General features: G+C 43.3%; 1 protein-coding gene and 1 pseudogene across 1 annotated transcript; both read right to left on the reverse strand.

The window, feature by feature from the left end:
- Positions 1–13,565: 13,565 nt before the first annotated feature.
- On the reverse strand, positions 13,566–14,632 carry LOC124006870 (transcription factor HES-7.1-like). Its single transcript, XM_046317060.1, has 3 exons — positions 14,588–14,632; positions 14,195–14,290; positions 13,566–14,078 (listed from the first exon to the last, which is right to left on the reverse strand). Exons 1-3 carry the CDS (start codon positions 14,630–14,632, stop codon positions 13,566–13,568), a joined length of 654 nt encoding a protein of 217 aa, XP_046173016.1.
- Positions 14,633–17,187: 2,555 nt separating this feature from the next.
- LOC124006871 lies at positions 17,188–18,251 on the reverse strand (annotated as a pseudogene).
- Positions 18,252–19,297: the final 1,046 nt, after the last annotated feature.

A 19,297-nucleotide genomic window follows, 5' to 3' on the forward strand; every position in this document is an offset into this window, starting at 1 on the left:
TGACAGTTTGCCAAAAGGCCCCTAAAGACTCTCAGGCCATGAGAAACAAGATTCTCTGGTGTGATGAAACCAAGATTGAACTATTTGTCCTGAATGCCAAGCGTCACATCTGTAGGAAACCTGTTACCATCCCTACGGTGAAGCATGGTGGTGGCAGCATCAAGCTGTGGGGATGTTTTTCAGCAGCAGGGACTGGAAGACTAGTCAGGATCGAGGGAAAGATGAACAGAGTAAAATACAGAGAGATCCTTGATGAAAACCTGCTACAGAGCGCTCAGGACCTCAGACTGGAGCAAAAGATCACCTTCCAACAGGACAATGGCCCTAAGCACCCAGCCAAGAGGAGTGGCTTCGGGACAAATCTCGGAATGTCCATGAGTGGCCCAACCAGAGCCTGGACTTGAACCCGATCAAACATCTCTGGAGAGTCCTTAAAATAGCTGTGCAGCGACGCTCCTAATCCAACCTCCCCAAATACAGGTGTGCCAAGCATGTAGCGTCATACCCAAGAAGACTGAAGGCTGTAATCGCTGCCAAAGGTGTTTCAACAAAGTACTGAGTAAAGGGTCTGAATACTTATGTAAGTGTTATATTTCCTTTTTTATATAGAAATTAGCAACAATTTCTAGAAACCATGTTTTGCTTCGTCATTATGGGTATTGTGTGTCCTCCAACGAACCATCAAACAGGCAAAGCGTCAACACAGGACTAAGATTGAATCGTACTACACTGGCTCTGACGCTCGTCGGATGTGGCAGGGCTTGCAAACTATTACAGACTACAAAGGGAAGCACAGCCGAGAGCTGCCCAGTGACACGAGCCTACCAGATGAGCTAAATTACTTCTTTGCTCGCGTCGAGTTAAGTAACACTCAAACATGCATGAGAGCATCGGCAGTTCCGGACGACGCTCTCCGTGTGATCACACTCTCCGCAGCCGATGTGTTTAAGACCTTTAAACAGGTTAACATTCACAAGGCCGCCTGGCCAGATGAATTACCGGGATGTGTACTCTGAGCATAAGCTGACCAACTGGCAAGTGTCTTCACTGACATTTTCAACCTCTCCCTGTCTGAGTCTGTAATACCAACATGTTTCAAGCAGACCAAAATAGTCCCTGTGCCCAAGAACACTAAGGTAACCTGCCTAAATGACTACCGACCTGTAGCACTCTCGTCTGTAGCCATGAAGTGCTTTCAAAGGCTGGTTATGGCTCACATCAACACCATTATCCCAGAAACCTATTCCCCCTCAGGAGACTGAAAAGATTTGGCATCGGTCCTCAGATCCTCAAAAGGTTCTACAACTGCACCATCGAGAGCATCCTGACGGGTTGCATCACTGCCTGGCACTACAAGGGGAATGCATACGGCCCAGTAAATCACTGGAGCCAAGCTTCCTGCCATCCAGGACCTCTATACCAGGCAGTGTCAGAGGATGTCCATAGAATTTGTCAACGACTCCAGCCACCCTAGGCATAGACTGATCTCTCTGCTCCCGCACAGCAAGTAGTACCGGAGCGCCAAGTCTCGGTCCAAGAGGCTTCTAAACAGCTTCCGCCCCCAAGCCATAAGACTCCTGAACATCTAATCAAATGGCTACCCTGACTATTTGCATGGCTCCTCCCCTCCACCTCTACGCAGATGACACCATTCTGTATACATCTGGCCCTTCTTTGGACACATCTTGAAACTAGGGGGCACTATTTTCATTTTTGGAAAAATAACGCTCCCAAAGTAACCGGCTATTTCTCAGGATCAGATGCTAGAATATGCATATAATTGACAGCTTAGGATAGAATACACTCTAAAGTTTCCAAACTGTAAAAATATTGTCTGTGAGTATAACTGAACTGATATTGCAGGCGAAAGCCTGAGAAAAATCCAATCAGGAAGTGACTCTTATTTTGAAACCCCTGTATTCCTATGCATCCCTATTGCCCATTGAAAGGGATATCAACCAGATTCCTTTTTCTATGGCTTCCCTAATGTGTCTATAGCCACTAGACATAGTTTCAGGCCTTTATTTTTAAAAATGAGCGTGAACGATAACATTGCATCAGTGGTCAGGTGGTGGCTCTCAGAATGATTTGTGCGTAATAGACAAAGGCGGCCATTGTTCCTCTCGCTCTTACTGAAAAGCCAATTGTCCCGGTTGATATATTATCGAATAGATATTTGAAAAACACCTTGAGAATTGATTATAAAAAACTTTTGCCATGTTTCTGTCGATATTATGGATCTAATTTGGAGTTTTTTTCGGCGTTGTGGTGACCGCAATTTCTGGTGGATTTCTCAACAAAACGTGGACAAGAAACGGAGGTATTTCGGCTATAAAAATAATCTTTATGGAACAAAAGGAACATTTGCTGTCTAACTGGGAGTCTTGTGAGTGAAAACATCCGAAGCTCATCAAAGGTAAACGATTTAATTTGATTGCTTTTCTGATTTTCGTGACCAAGCTTCCTGCTGCTAGCTGGACATAATGTTATGCTAGGCTATCGATAAACTTACGCAAACGCTTGTCTTGCTTTGGCTGTAAAGCATAATTTCAAAATCTGAGATGACATTGTGATTAACAAAAGGCTAAGCTATGTTTCACTATATTTCACTTGTGATTTCATGAATATGAATATTTTCTAGAAATATTTTTTGACCGTTGCGCTATTCTAATTAGTGTAGTTGACGATAAATCTCCCGGATCCGGGATGGGTAGTTCTAAGAGGTTCAAACCTCCAAACGAGCTTCAACAACACTCCTTCCGTGGCCTCCAACTGCTCTTAAATACTAGTAAAACTAAATGCATGCTCTGCCAGCAACCCGCCCACCCGACTAGCATCACTACTCTGGACGGTTCTCACAAAGAATATGTGGACAACTCCAAATATCTAGGTGTCTGGCTAGACTTTAAACTCTCCTTCCAGACTCATATTAACCATCTCCGATCCAAAGTTCAATCTAGAATCGGTGTCCTATTTCGCAGCAAAGCCTCCTTCACTCATGCTGCCAAACATACCCTTGTAAAACTGACTATCCTACCGATCCTTGACTTCGGCGATGCCATTTACAAAATAGCCTCCAACACTCTACTCAACAAATTGGATGCAGTCCATCACAGTGCCATCCGTTTTGTCACCAAAGCCCCATATACTACCCACCACTGCGACCTGTATGCTCTCGTTGGCTGTTCCTCCCTACATATTCGTCGCCAAACCCACTGGTTCCAGGTCATCTATAAGTCTTTTCTCAGTAAAGCTCCGCCTTAGCTCAGCTCACTGGTCACCATAGCAACGCCCACCCTTAGCACGCGCTCCAGCAGGTATATTTCACTGGTCATCCCCAAAGCCAACACCTACTTTGGCCGTCTTTCTTTCCAGTTCTCTGCTGCCAATGACTGAAACGAATTGCAAAAATCACTGAAGTTGGAGCCTCATATCTCCCTCACTAACTTGATTCGTCAGCTGTCAGAGCAGCTTACCGATCGCTGCAGCTGTACACAGCCCATCTGTAAATAACCAACTACCTACCTCAATCCCATATTTGTTTTTGTTTTTCTGCTCTTTTGCACACCAGTATTTCTACTTGCACATCCTCATCTGCACATATTTCACTCCAGTGTAAATGGCTAAATGGTAATTTCTTTGCCACTATTGGCCTATGTATTGCCTTACCCCCTTACTTCATTTGCACACACTGTATACAGATTTTTCTATTGTGTTATAGACTGTACGTATGTTTATCCCATAATTATTTGTTACTTTCATTTCTTTTTTTCTTAAAACTGCATTTTTCTTAAAACTGCATTGTTGGTTTAAGGGCTTGTAAGTAAGCATTTCATTTTAAGCATTACACCTGATATGATTTGATTGATGATTTTCTTTTTTAAATGTAATCCATTTCAAAATAAGGCTGTAACCTAGCAAAATGTGGAAAAAGTCAAGGGGTCTGAATACTTTCCGAAGGTACTGTAGATGTCCAATACATAGGCCTATGCCATTATTTCATTACATCAGCAAACAGTACCATATCTCTAGAGGCAGTAACTATGAGAGGAGAGACATTCATCTCCTCATATTACAAACTCTCCTGAGTTGAAGACTAGACTTAAGAATGAAATACTACACTATAAGATGCTCCTCCCTGCCTCTTTTCTCAAGCCTTCATTTATGTGTTGAATGTACCCAGCTGCACCCCTCCACCCCACTGCTCACTTGCCTGCCCACAATCAAGCCGGGTGTCAATATTAATCAGCCCGTGGTGTACCTGCTAGGATAGAGGTGCATAAATTCATAGGGCGCACCTATCAGCACACAGGGCCCAACACCAAGGCCCTATCCATGATGGATCTGGCTTAAGGAAGCCCCTCCCCTTGACAGCTGGCCTATTGTGTGATGTCACTGAAGCTGCCTTGTTTCCTTAGGGTAAGCCAGTTCAATAACTAACTCTCAATGCATAAGCTGCTCGCCATAGAGCTGTGCATGAGTACAATAACAAGTTCACTGGTTCCATCTGGTCTAGAGGCCTGCTTAAACCAATACACAGGAGCTCCCTATGACAACGTACATCATCTAGATTGGTCATGATCTGTCATAATTCATTATAATTTATTCTAACATAATATATTTATATTTGTCTCTCAAGCACAATCCAACAGAACAGCATACAGAAAAACAAAAAATGTAGTCTAATGTTGTGCAGATTTTGTGTTGACACGTTCAAATCTTTTTTCCAAACAGCAAAAGCATGAGGACTCATAACACAGCACATAAGCTTGGGGAAGTTCAAAGTGAGACAGTGACAGAGTGTGACCAACATCCCCAATCAGAGGCTGATCAACAGAGGGGTGATTAATGTTGCCAGCTGGGACCTTTCTCTCAGAGAAGCTCTCTCTCTGCCGCACCTGCTGGAACACTGCCCTCACAGAGACGCTCTCTCTCTGCCGCACCTGCTGGAGCACTGCCCTCACAGAGACGCTCTCTCTCTGCCGCACCTGCTGGAACACTGCCCTCACAGAGACGCTCTCTCTCTGCCGCACCTGCTGGAACACTGCCCTCACAGAGACGCTCTCTCTCTGCCACACCTGCTGGAGCACTGCCCTCACAGAGACGCTCTCTCTCTGCCGCACCTGCTGGAACACTGCCCTCACAGAGACGCTCTCTCTCTGCCACACCTGCTGGAGCACTGCCCTCACAGAGACGCTCTCTCTCTGCCACACCTGCTGGAGCACTGCCCTCACAGAGACGCTCTCTCTCTGCCACACCTGCTGGAACACTGCCCTCACAGAGACGCTCTCTCTCTGCCACACCTGCTGGAGCACTGCCCTCACAGAGACGCTCTCTCTCTGCCACACCTGCTGGAGCACTGCCCTCACAGAGACGCTCTCTCTCTGCCGCACCTGCTGGAACACTGCCCTCACAGAGACGCTCTCTCTCTGCCGCACCTGCTGGAACACTGCCCTCACAGAGACGCTCTCTCTCTGCCACACCTGCTGGAGCACTGCCCTCACAGAGACGCTCTCTCTCTGCCGCACCTGCTGGAACACTGCCCTCACAGTGACGCTCTCTCTCTGCCGCACCTGCTGGAACACTGCCCTCACAGAAACGCTCTCTCTCTGCCGCACCTGCTGGAACACTGCCCTCACAGAGACGCTCTCTCTCTGCCGCACCTGCTGGAACACTGCCCTCACAGAGACGCTCTCTCTCTGCCGCACCTGCTGGAACACTGCCCTCACAGTGACGCTCTCTCTCTGCCGCACCTGCTGGAACACTGCCCTCACAGAGACGCTCTCTCTCTGCCGCACCTGCTGGAACACTGCCCTCACAGAGACGCTGTCTCTCTGCCGCACCTGCTGGAACACTGCCCTCACAGTGACGCTCTCTCTCTGCCGCACCTGCTGGAACACTGCCCTCACAGAGACGCTCTCTCTCTGCCGCACCTGCTGGAACACTGCCCTCACAGTGACGCTCTCTCTCTGCCGCACCTGCTGGAACACTGCCCTCACAGAGACGCTCTCTCTCTGCCGCACCTGCTGGAACACTGCCCTCACAGTGACGGGACAAGAGGTTGAGAGACAAACAAGACATGGAAGAGAGAGAAGCCAACTATACACACACCAACGAGACGTACCAACGACACGCACCAACGAGACGTACCAACGGCATGCACCAACGACACGCACCAACGACACGCACCAACGACACGCACCAACGAGACGCACCAACGAGACGCACCAACGAGACGCACCAACGAGACACACCAACGAGACACACCAACGAGACACACCGACGAGACACACCGACGAGACACACCAACGAGACACACCGACGAGACACACCAACGGCACGCACCGACGAGACACACCAACGGCACGCACCGACGAGACACACCAACGGCACGCACCGACGAGACACACCAACGGCACGCACCAACGGCACGCACCAACGAGACACACCAACGAGAGGAAAGGAAATAGAGGAGATGGGGAAAGTTAAGGTGATCACTTAAATAAATTGATTTGGACAAATTGGCCACGAAAGCTTTGAATGTCTTCTTTGAGTGGCTCCTTAGCAGCAAGCCATGACACTGGACATAGCTACGATATAGGGATAGAATAGCTAATTACAGCTCACCCATCCAAATGATAGTACTAACAGGATTTATCTATGAAACAAACCAAAAAGATTATTTCAACAATGCTGAGCATTTAGTGCTCTGCAACTAGATGCCACTCCAGTGTTTCCTAGTAGCTACTATACTACTTCACATAAAATGGATGAGGAAGGACAGTGAATGGCTCCCGCACGGCTCTGCACTACAAAATCATAAAGCAAAGCAGTGAATGAAAGGAAAACTGTTGCCCTTAGAACAGGGGCATGCACGCAAGTTGGCTGTCCTCTCTTCAGTTTTAGAGCGCCCCCCTGTCTCAGTCACCTGATGTATAATTCCCTGCAGGCAAGGTTAGGCTCCAGGTCTGTGCTCCTAATGGAGGAGCAGCTCCGCTCTAGTCTATTTGGCAACAGGAAGGGACGTGCATGGACCTCAGTGTTCTGCCTGGACTCACAGCAACAGAAAGGGCCCGTCTGGAGCGGTTGGGGCTCCAGCCCTCAGGGAGGGCAGATGGTGCCCCAGGTCTAGCAGTGCATTAGCATGAGAAAGAGAACCAGAGAGAGAGGGGACAGGTACCCTTTCCCCTCTATTTCACTCTGTTATAGACCGGGGGACCCTCTTCAAACCCAACAGACTCTGTTGTGCTGCAGTAAATTGGAGCACAAAGGAAGACATGGTGTCAAGCTGTTGACACGTGTGAGATACACGCCATTCATAACAAAACTCAAAGCAGTAGAAAGGGGAGCCAGAGAGTCCAGCCTCCTTCCTGATTGGAGCACAGCCCAATGCCAGATGCAACTGACATTTAACGCAATTACTAACTTCAATCATTTTCACTAAAATACATTTTTAAATTCCCTTATTTCACAAGAATAATTGACTTATCATGTGATTCTTCAAGCTCATAAGGCAAAGAGGTTACTGTACAAAGTGTGATGATGTCAATGGCTCATATCATATCAACAACGCCATACTGCAGAGCACAGCACAATCACACTATCAACATGTAGGCTCTATGACCTGACATGGTATCGGTATTAAAAGTGACCTCACCTTTCTCACAGAGATGCCCAGCTCTAACTGACTGTTAATGGGGTCATGCCAACAGGGGTCATGGCCTGGGGTGTTGACATCTTTTGCTGGGGATTACAACGTGTGCACCACCAATAAAGCTGAGCTGAAACCACTATGAAATACCAGCCTATGGCTGCGTTTACACAGGCAGCTCAATTCTGATCTTTTTTTCACAAATTGGTCTTTTGTCCAATCAGATCATCTCTTTTGCCAGTAATTATGCAAAAGATCCCAATTGGGTTGCCTGTGTAAACGCAGCCATACATACAGGCTCATTCAACCGTTGCACATTATTGAAGAAACAAAACTCAAAAAAATAATGTTTTTCTGATCCTTGTAGAGTTTTGTCTCCCCCCTGCGTTCATTTAGGATAACAACCAGTGTGTTGTCCCCATGGATGTTGATTTATAAACAACACTACTGTGAAGTTGTCTTGAAGTTCGATGTTCGCTTAACTTTCCCATCTAATAAATATAACAAACGAACACCAGCACATGGAATGGTGGGATCGTAGCTGCTTTTAGCAACGCCGGTGTATGTAATACACTAGTGTTGCTCCCTATTGTAGCCCATTTGAGTTGCACAAAAACAGTCAATGAGAAGCCAGAAGTTAAATCAAATGAAATATCAATTTAGTGTGTCCGTCGGCAGGACGTTTGGTGATTATAACGAGGGAATATGGATAAAAGTTATAAAAACAGAATGGGGTATTGTGTGTAGGCCAGTGACGCAACATCTATATTTAATCCGTTAAATTCAGGCTGTAACACAAGAAAATGTGAAAAAAAATCTAGGGTTGTGAATGCTTTCTGAAGAAACTGTGGAGGCCTGAGGGTGAGGGTGTTACTGGACTGACAGTGACAGGTTCAAATCCCATTTGGACTAACCACTGAATTCACTACACCGGTGTCACAAGTGGGCTTTTCTATCTGTTCATTTACAATTAGAGATCAGAATGCAATGACATCTATTATTTATCTATCCGGGTACTCAATAGAGGCTGTAGATATCTCTACACAATGGTCTCAGCTTGGGTAAGACTTTAGTTGTGAATGCAATTATATTTTTGTAAAAATGGTTATTCGTTTTTTTAAACATTCCCATGGGAATATAAACTTATTAGCAAATAAACAATTTCATGTTATGAAACCATTTAGACCTATATCCATGGACCATAGTCAAGTTTATACGTGGCATTTTTTTCAACCGGGTTGAAAAGCACTCGCCAAAGCAACTTCTACTCACCTACGTCGCAGTGGCCTTCTTCCGGAGATCAAAGCCGCTCATTGTAATGGAAACGCGAATCTCAGGCGAGAAACTATGATTTATTGAGGTCAGGTTCTGGTCAAAATTCCGACTGAAAAACATGTTGACTTTGCGATGCAAAGCTCACCCTTGGCTCAACCACCTGTTAGCTCTAGTCTACAGCAGCATGGAGTGGGACATCAAAGCAAATCCAATCCAGAGACACTTCTCACCTTTATGTCACAAGTGTGCGATTTGGCGACGTTAGTATTTCCATTTGTGCCCATATCGTTTTAGTCAATAGTATGCTCATCGATTTTCAAGGTTAGCCCTAAAACTAGGCTATAGGCTACCAATGACCTTATAGTCCTACCCACACAAATATTTGCGCGCACCTATAACAATAAACTGAGAGCAGAAAATCCGGAAAACATTTTTTGGGGCAAATATTTAAATTATTTCAACTTTTAAAATAAGACAGGTTAAGTTAAGTTCATTACGCGACGCGTCACCTATGTACCATGGGATCAGTTACCTATAACTCCATGTGAGATTGCCCCTACTGTGCCAAACAAGTTAAAACATCCCTTGACAGACAGCACATAAGAAGGCCAAATGCATCCTACATTACCTGTCGTTGTTTTATTGTCTTGGGACCATGATGAGGACAGGTCCGCCACTCCGCGTTACATGAGCTTGCAATTGATCCTTTCACATATAGGCCTAGGTGCAAAAAAAAATGCGTCTGCACCCTGAATCCTTTGAACTTACCTTTTGAATTTTCTCACAACAGCCAAATAAATGTCAGAGCGCGTGGCAATTATACACTTAACGTTTGTGGACGCGTGCCATTTGCCAGCAACTCCATGGACCTACAGTGCAATTTAAAATTGCCTAAAATGTTTCGAATATCTTATCTAAATCTAGTGCCAGCCTTCATTGTGAGTATGACTGAATTTAACTGTGAAAGCATCGGAGGCAAATCAACACAACTTAATGAGACTAAGTTAGGCCTTTCTTTCTTGTGGCTCCCGAGTGGCGGAGCGGTCTTGAGCACTGCATCTCATTTGCTAGTGGCGTCACTACAGACACCCTGGTTCGATTCCAGGCTGTATAATAACTGGACGATTGAGGCCAATAGGGCGTTTAGCCGGTGTCGGCCGTCATTGTAAATAACAATTTGTCCTTTAACTGACATGCAGTAATTAAATAAAGCATAAAAAATACAACGTGACTTACTTCTTCAACATATGTGACCATATGAAGATAATGTTGATAACAAGATAATAGCATTTTGTGCTCAAGTTTTTAAAGGCCTATAATAATCAAATCAAATGTATTTATATAGCCCTTCTTACATCAGCTGATATCTCAAAGTGCTGTACAGAAACCCAGCCTAAAACCCCAAACAGCAAGCAATGCAGGTGTAGAAGCACGGTGGCTAGGAAAAACTCCCTAGAAAGGCCAAAACCTAGGAAGAAACCTAGAGAGGAACCAGGCTATGAGGGGTAGACAGTCCTCTTCTGGCTGTGCCGGGTGGAGATTATAACAGAACATGGCCAAGATGTTCAAATGTTCATAAATGACCAATATGGTCAAATAATAATAATCACAGTAGTTGTCGAGGGTGCAGCAAGTCAGCACCTCAGGAGCAAATGTCAGTTGGCTTTTCATAGGCGATCATTAAGAGTATCTCTTCCACTCCTGCTGTCTCTAGAGAGTTGAAAACAGCAGGTCTGGGACAGGTAGCACGTCCGGTGAACGTGTCAGGGTTACTATCTTTTATTTGGCTGTTGAACATCAATAAAACAAACTGACATACTGGTAAATATTTAATCAAGGAATGTTTTTTATTTTCTAATAACATAGGAAAATACTCTAAGAATAAATTACTGTGCAAAATAGACTAGATAAATATGACAGAATAATATAACTTATGCATAGTACATATTGTGATGGTGGAGTCACAGTAATTGTGTAATATTTACAGAATGAACATTTGCTCCTCTGCTAGAGCAGAGAACGTAGAGTAGAGAAAGTAGAGTTCAGTGCTGCCTCCAGCTGCAGGCCCTCCTCTTCCTGCCCCAGGAAGTGTGCAGCTCTTTGCAGGCAGCCTGAGAAGCCATCCTGGAAGGGATGTTGCTTTTCTCCATCTTACCATTCTGTCAATTTCCCTGCTCTCTTTTTCCCCAAGTGGTTTCGTGTTTGTTAATCAACAAGCAGCTGTTGTCCTTCATCCAGAGGTCAGAGAAGGTCCAGATGTAAATCATCAAGCAGAACAGTAGTATTTCTCTGTTCTGTGTCACTGAATCTGGTATTCTGTCTCTGAACCACTTTTAAGTCCATAGGAATACGAGGTGACTTTGTACTCCTCCCATTGCCACCGGTAGCCGAACCCTGAGCTTCCCGGCACACGCCTTGTACTGTTGAAATACAGTAGAGTAGCCTGTATAAGTTATAAATGTCATACAAAGTGAATTCGTGGAAGTCAGGATAGTCATAAGAAGGATAAATAGCATAATGGGGTGTACCAATCTGTAGGCACATTGAAACAGGCTGATGTCCAATATAACCCAGTGAAGTGATGAAAGTAGTTGGTTTTAAGTTAGTTTGACACAGATCATTGCATGCTTTCTCACGGGGTCCCAGGTTTAACAACTTGTATATCAAATAGGACCTCATGGTGCTTCTGTAGAATCCATCACATCCGCAGTAAAAACCCCTGGGCACGTGTGTTAAAGCGCTAACAAAAGGCACGCGTATTGTCATGATAACAATGGAGGTGTAGGTGAGAGTCGACGAGTCTCCAGTGTGACACGGATTTACAAATGAATTAAGTGACACCTCAGCCTCTCAAACACAGACAGGCACACGCACAGCCACACGGTATTGCCCATTCCAATTGGCACAACCTTTTACGCACAGAACCAAGAGGCGCTTCTGACTTTGTAAGTGGATGAATATTGCTTTAATACAATTGACTCTTACACTATTATTTAGATTTAATTATATTGTTATATTAGCCTATGCTAATTAACATTTCAGAGGTCAATGTGTGCGCGTGAGAACTGGGAACCTGGGAATGCTCCACCAGGCAGTCGGTGGCGGTATTTGCCGAATGATGTACAATTTCTAACAGGTAATAAAGAACAAACTGTTGTCTATCCTACACCTTTTCCCAAGGGAACAATCTCAGGACAATTTCCCAGTGTATCACATCAGGGACCATATATGATTTTGGTCTCCTCATTTTCTTGGCTTGTCAATATAACTATTTCAGGTTAAAGGTTATATTTAAAAAATGCGGCCTATATTGAGCCACATGCTGTAAAAGGTACTTCGTCTGATAAAGGTAGTGAGAATTTATAATATTGTTGGAATTAGTTGAGATTCCATCACAGAACATTCTAATAACCGAATAATATGGTGATATAGATATATATCCTGTTTAAGAAATATGTATTCCGTCCCCGACGTAAATTAATCGGATCAAGTCAGACTATTTTTAATTGCCACACATTGTAATTGTACTGATGATGAACCACATTTGTTAAATATTATGAGCTCAGACTTACTAATATTAATTATTGTTAATTACGTTGGAATTCGCTTTCAGACTATAGGTTACTCTCAACATTTGAGAGTAAATCGTTCTATAGTTGTAAACGATCCTTACACCAAGGCTGTCTCACTGCTGTTTTAGGCATAATTTGTCATAAAGCCTATATAAAATATACTTCGGATAAAAAAATGCGTTTTCTTCAATTAAGGAAAAATAATATTTTACCATGAACCTCTGATCAAAATACTGTGAATGAATCATTCATTCCAAATTCCAAGAGGAAGAGGAGGACATCATTTTTGTATAATGGCGAGAGAAACCCCCTTTTTTTCCGTCATTCCGCATTCACTCGGTTTGTAAAAAAAGGCCCTAAAAACCTTCGTTTGAGTTTGAAGTGTGATTGGAGGTCGCTGTCTCTGAACCCTTTGCTCTTCTTGACCGGGAGGTAACAGGTGTTAAAGCGCGTGGTCTCTTCGCACCTTTGACTTAAACACACACTTGCCAGCTATCAATGAAATGAAAATCTTTGAAAACTTTGCAGTACTTTTAACTGGCATCAGAACTTGACACCTTGAGTTGGTTGAATGGTTAATAAGTCATTTAATTATTGAATGTCTGACTGAGAAAGCAGATGACAACAATAACCAGAAACACATTTGACATTTTAATACATTACGGATTAAGATACCATTGAGACAATGCTTTTAAAGGAATGTGTTTTATTTGTATTTCAACATACAGGCCTATATATCTGGAAAAACAAAGGAACAAGTCACAGAATAAATTAATGTGCAAAAATAGACAAGATATCAGAGTACTACAACTTATACATAGTACATGTTGTAATACTAAAGTATAGAGAAATTGTACAATATTTTGAATTGATATATTCTTTGCAGTACAACATTGCCATATCACTGCAAATCTATGGAGTCTCTGAGTCAGGTTTTCACAACACTGCATAAATTAATAACAACATAGCAACCTCAGCAGAAAAGGATGTGGCATCCTGGTTATCAGTTCATATGATATTAGAGTTGTTCTACAGTTCAATATCCCAATTCAGGCTCCTCTGCTAGATCAGGGCCAAGGCCTCCACACAGACTGGCTGCCTGGGAGGTTCTGGGATTGGGCTTCTTTGTCAGCGTGTCTGTGGGGCAGCTGGGGAGGTTCGGGATCTCCATGTCGGAGTGGAGCTCTGTGAGTATAAGACAGATGTCTCCTGTAGACTTCACAAAGCTGTTGTCTGTAGTGGGACTCCTGTATCTTCATCAGGTTTGAGGACTGGTGGCACGTTGTGCTGGGCAGAGAGTTGGAAGAGTGGGCTTTAGCCAGAACTTCGGTGTTCATACAGGCATGGCTGTTCAGCCGAGCAGAGAAAGTGGAGTTCAGTGCTGCCTCCAGCTGCAGGCCCTCCCCTTCCTGCCCCAGGAAGTGTGCAGCTCTTTGCAGGCAGCCTGAGAAGCCATCCTGGAAGGGATGTTGCTTTTCTCCATCTTCACCTTTCTTCCTGTCCCCATCTCCAGTGTTCTGGAGAAAGAGAACAGTGTGTTCCAGGATCTCAGCTTTCTCCACTCTACGCTGAGTCACACCCTGTTGGAGAGAAAGAGAGGGCAGATTAATGCACAGTCATGCTACACTTCTCAGAGGAGCTGACACCTGTATGAGCTGCATTTAGAGCAGAGTCAAGTTAGAAGTGAACTTCATACCTGATGTAGTGGTCCCTGCAGCAGCAGGGTTCTCAGGCTCTCCAGACTGTGGTTCATTCTCTCTCTCCGAAGTCTCTCCACCTGAGGCTTGAGGAGCTACAAGAGAAAGATGAAAGGAGATCAGACCAGGGAGATTAGACCAGTGTCTCTGGTAAACCAGTGTGTCTGAAACTGTCACTTTATACTACAGTAAATGCTCCTAAAACCTAAATATATTTACGTCATAGGACTAGTTACTTTGGTACATTTTAGGAACACATTGTTATTCCAATTTCAGTCAACAAGCTAACAACAAAATAGGCCTACATTTTTTAGGTAAAATCGATTTTGATTGACTAATATCTATTATAGATATACTGATGAATATAATCACTTCAAAGGATCAAATCTCACCGTTCTGTACATTTTCCTGTTCTCTTTTTCCCCAAGTGGTTTCATCTTTGTTAATCAACAAGCTGCTTTACGCTTAACGAGCATATTCATCCAGAGGTCAGAGAATTTCCAGATGTAAATTATCAAGAAGAACAGTAGTATTTCTCTGTGCTGTGTCTCTGAAGAAGAATCTCAATATGGCATTTCTGTCTCTGGACGACTTTTAAATCGTTAGGAATATGAGATGACTTTACACTCCTCCCATTGCCACCGGTAGCCAATCCTTGAGCTTCCTCGCGCCTTGTACTGTTGAAATACAGTTGAGTACCCTTTACAAGTTATAAATGTCATACAAAGTGAATTCATAGAAGACGTCTAGATAGTCATACGGAGGGTAAATAGTATGATGGGGTGTAAAAATATAGGCCTGTTGAAACGGACAGATGGCCAATGTTACCCAGTGAAGTGTAGAGAGCTGTTGGTTAAAATGATTTCGACACGGCTCATTGACGTGCTTTCCCGGGTTTAACAATCAGTATATCAAAGAGGACCACATGGCGCTTGGGTACAAGGCATCAAATCCGCAGTAACACCCGCGGGCATGTGTTTGAAAGCGCTAACAAAAGTTGTAATTATTACAAGTGAGGTGTAGGCGAGAGTCGACCAGTCTCCAGTGTGACACGGATTTACAAATGAATTAATTGACACCTCAGTCTCTTAAATACAGACAGAAACACGCACAGCCAAAATAAATTGCACATTCCGATTGTGACAACATTTTACGCACAGACCCAACACGCGTTTCTGACTTGTTAGTGGATCAATATTGCTTTAATACAATTGACTATTACATAGATACTATTATTTTCATTTAATTATATTGTAATATTAGCCTAAGTTAATTAATATTTCAGAGGTCAACATGTGCGCGTGAGAACTTGGGAGCCTGGGAATGCACTAGACGTTCGATGGCGGCTTTCATTAAATTATGTATGAATTCTAACAGGGAATGAAGAACAAACTGTTGTCTATCATATCCCTTTTCCCAAGATAAATTATCTCAGGACAATTTCCCAGTGTTTCTCATCAGGGACCAAAGATTAATTTGGTCTCCTCATTTTCTTGGCTTGTCAATATAACTATTTCAGGATCAATGTTGTAAAAAATGGGGACTATATTGAGCCACGTGCTGTAAATGGTACTTCGTCTTATAAAGTTAGAGTAAATTAACAATATTAAATTGATAGAGAATGGCATTTGCAATGCGAGGGTTGCTGGTTCGATTCTCACGGGGGACTTGTATTCAAAAATATGAAAATGTATTCACTCACTATTGTAAGGCGCTGTGGATATGTCAAGGTAAATTCCATCACAGAACATTTCTAATAACCGAATAATTTGGTGATCTAAATAACTAGCTATCCTGTCTAAGAAATGTGACTTCTGTTCCAGACTTAAATTAATAAGATCTGGTCAGATTACTTATTTAGTACCACTTTTAATAGGCACACATTGTTATTTACTGATGATGAACCACATTTGTTACATATTATTAGCGTAGTCTTACAAATATTAATGAATGTTAATTACATTGGAAGATGCTTCTAGATTGTAGGCTAGTCTCGATTTTTGACAGCAAATCGTTCAATATTTGTAAACTCTCCTTAAACCAAGGCTGTCCCCCTGCAGGTTTAGGAATCATTTGTTATAAAGCCTGCATATCATAGCCCTATGAAAGAAGACGACATCTGCTGAGAAACATCTCATTTTGTACCATGAACCTCTGAACCAATTACTGTGAATGAATGATCCGTTCCAATACCCCAAGGAGAAGACGAATGCATCATTTTTGTATATTTGAGAATGTCAAGAGAAGCTCCTTGTTTCAAGCAGATGGCATCCTCTCGGGTTATAGAAAGGCCCTAAAAATCTTCCTTTGAATTTGAGGTGTGATTGAAGGTTACTGTCACGTAGCACTTTGATGTTCACGCCCGAACAACTTGAGGTGTTAAAGCGCGTGGTCTCTACGCACCTTTGACCAGCTATCAATGAAATGCAGATCTATGATAACTTTGCAATACTTTTAACTTGCATAGGAACGTGCCAAGACACCTTGAGTTGGTTTAATGGTAAATAACTCATTTAATTATTGAATGTCTGACTGAGAAAGCAGATGACAACAATAACCAGAAACACATTTGACACTTTAATACATTAAGGATTAAGATACCATTGAGACAATGTTTTTAAAGGAATGTGTTTTATTTGTATTTCAACATACAGGCCAATATAACTGGAAAAACAAAGGAACAAGTCACAGAATAAATTAATGTGCAAAAATAGACAGGATATCAGAGTACTTCAACTTATACATAGTACATGTTGTAATACTAAAGTATAGAGAAATTGTACAATATTTCGAATTTATATATTCTTTGAAGTACAACATTGTCATATCACTGCAAATCTATGGAGTCCCTGAGTCCAGTGTTTACAACACTGTATGCATTTAAACACCATAGCAACCTCAGCAGCAAATGATGTGGCATCCTGGTTATCAGTTCATAGGATATTAGAGTTGTTTTACAGTTAAATATCCCAATTCAGGCTCCTCTGCTAGATCAGGGCCAAGGCCTCCACACAGACTGGCTGCCTGGGAGGTTCTGGGATTGGGCTTCTTTGTCAGCGTGTCTGTGGGGCAGCTGGGGAGGTTTGGGATCTCCATGTTGGAGTGGAGCTCTGTGAGCATGAGACAGATGTCTCCTGTAGACATCACAAAGCTGTTGTCTGTAGTGGGACTCCTGTATCTTCATCAGGTTTGAGGACTGGTGGCACGTTGTGCTGGGCAGAGAGTTGGAAGAGTGGGCTTTAGCCAGAACTTCGGTGTTCATACAGGCATGGCTGTTCAGCCGAGCAGAGAAAGTAGATTTCAGTGCTGCCTCTAGCTGCAGGCCCTCCCCTTCCTGCCCCAGGAAGTGTGCAGCTCTCTGCAGGCAGCCTGAGAAGCCATCCTGGAAGGAATATTGCTTTTCTCCAACTTCACCTTTCTTCATGTCCCCATCTCTAGTGTTCTGGAGAAAGAGAACAGTGTTCCAGGATCTCAGCTTTCTCCAACCTACGCTGAGTCACACCCTGTTGGAGAGAAAGAGAGGGCAGATTAATGCACAGTCATGCTACACTTCTCAGAGGAGCTGACACCTGTATGAGCTGCATTTAGAGCAGAGTCAAGTTAGAGGTGAACTTCATACCTGATGTAGTGGTCCCTGCAGCAGCAGGGTTCTCAGGCTCTCCAGACTGTGGTTCATTCTCTCTCTCCGACGTCTCTCCACCTGAGGCTTGAGGAGCTACAAGAGAAAGATGAAAGGAGATCAGACCAGGGAGATTAGACCAGTGTCTCTGGTAAACCAGTGTGTCTGAAACAGTCACTTTGCACAACAGTAAAGGTTCCTAAAACCTAAATCTATATACATGGTAGGACTAGGTCCATAGGTACATTTTAGGAACAAATTGTTATTCCAATTTCAATAAAAAGCTAACAACTAAATAGGCCTACATGTTTTAGTTCAAATCGATTTTGATTGACTAATATGTATTGCAGATATACTGATAAATATAATCACAACAAAGGTTAAATTCTTACCATTCTGTCAATTTCCCTGCTCTCTTTTTCCCCAAGTGGTTTCATCTTTGTTAATCAACAAGCGGCTGTTGTCCTTCATCCAGAGGTCAGAGAAGGTTCAGATGTAAATCATCAAGAAGAACAGTAGTATTTCTCTGTTCTGTGTCACTGAATCTGGCATTCTGTCTCTGAACCACTTTTAAGTCCATAGGAATACGAGGTGACTTTGTACTCCTCCCATTGCCACCGGTAGCCGAACCCTGAGCTTCCCGGCACACGCCTTGTACTGTTGAAATACAGTAGAGTAGCCTGTATAAGTTATAAATGTCATACAAAGTGAATTCGTGGAAGTCAGGATAGTCATAAGAAGGATAAATAGCATAATGGGGTGTACCAATCTGTAGGCACATTGAAACAGGCTGATGTCCAATATAACCCAGTGAAGTGATGAAAGTAGTTGGTTTTAAGTTAGTTTGACACAGATCATTGTCATGCTTTCTCACGGTGTCCCAGGTTTAACAACTTGTATATTTATTTTTACTAGGCAAGTCAGTAAAGAACAAATTATTATTTTCAATGACGGTCTAGGAACAGTGGGTTAACTGCCTGTTCAGAGGCAGAACGACAGTTTTGTACCTTGTCAGCTCGGGGGTTTGAACTTGCAACCTTCCACTTACTAGTCCAATGCTCTGAACACTAGGCTACCCTGCAGCCCAATAAAAAAGGACCTCATGGTGCCCTCCTGTAGAATCCATGACATCCGCAGTAAAACCCCTGGGCACGTGTGTTAAAGCGCCAACAAAAGGCACAGCGTATTGTAATTATAACAATGGAGGTGTAGGCGAGAGTCGACGAGTCTCCAGTGTGACACGGATTTACAAATGAATTAAGTGACACCTCAGCCTCTCAAACACAGACAGGCACACGCACAGCCACACGGTATTGCCCATTCCAATTGGCACAACCTTTTACGCACAGAACCAACAGGCGCTTCTGACTTTGTTAGTGGATGAATATTGCTTTAATACAATTGACTATTACACTATTATTTAGATGTAATTATATTGTTATATTATAAAATATACTTCGGATAAAAAAAACACGTTTTCTTC

This window comes from Oncorhynchus gorbuscha, linkage group LG20, assembly GCF_021184085.1.
Source record: "Oncorhynchus gorbuscha isolate QuinsamMale2020 ecotype Even-year linkage group LG20, OgorEven_v1.0, whole genome shotgun sequence".
In the NCBI taxonomy this organism is placed as follows: domain Eukaryota; kingdom Metazoa; phylum Chordata; class Actinopteri; order Salmoniformes; family Salmonidae; genus Oncorhynchus; species Oncorhynchus gorbuscha.

Excerpts from the sequence above, each read along its gene's own strand:
- LOC124006870 (XM_046317060.1), bottom strand. The coding sequence starts at position 14,632 with ATGAAACCACTTGGGGAAAAAGAGAACAGGAAAATGTACAGAACG. Across the intron at positions 14,291-14,587 it reads ACAGGAAAATGTACAGAACG|CTCCTCAAGCCTCAGGTGGA; the intron begins GTGAGATTTGAT and ends TTTCTCTTGTAG. Across the intron at positions 14,079-14,194 it reads TGCAGGGACCACTACATCAG|GGTGTGACTCAGCGTAGAGT; the intron begins GTATGAAGTTCA and ends TCTCTCCAACAG.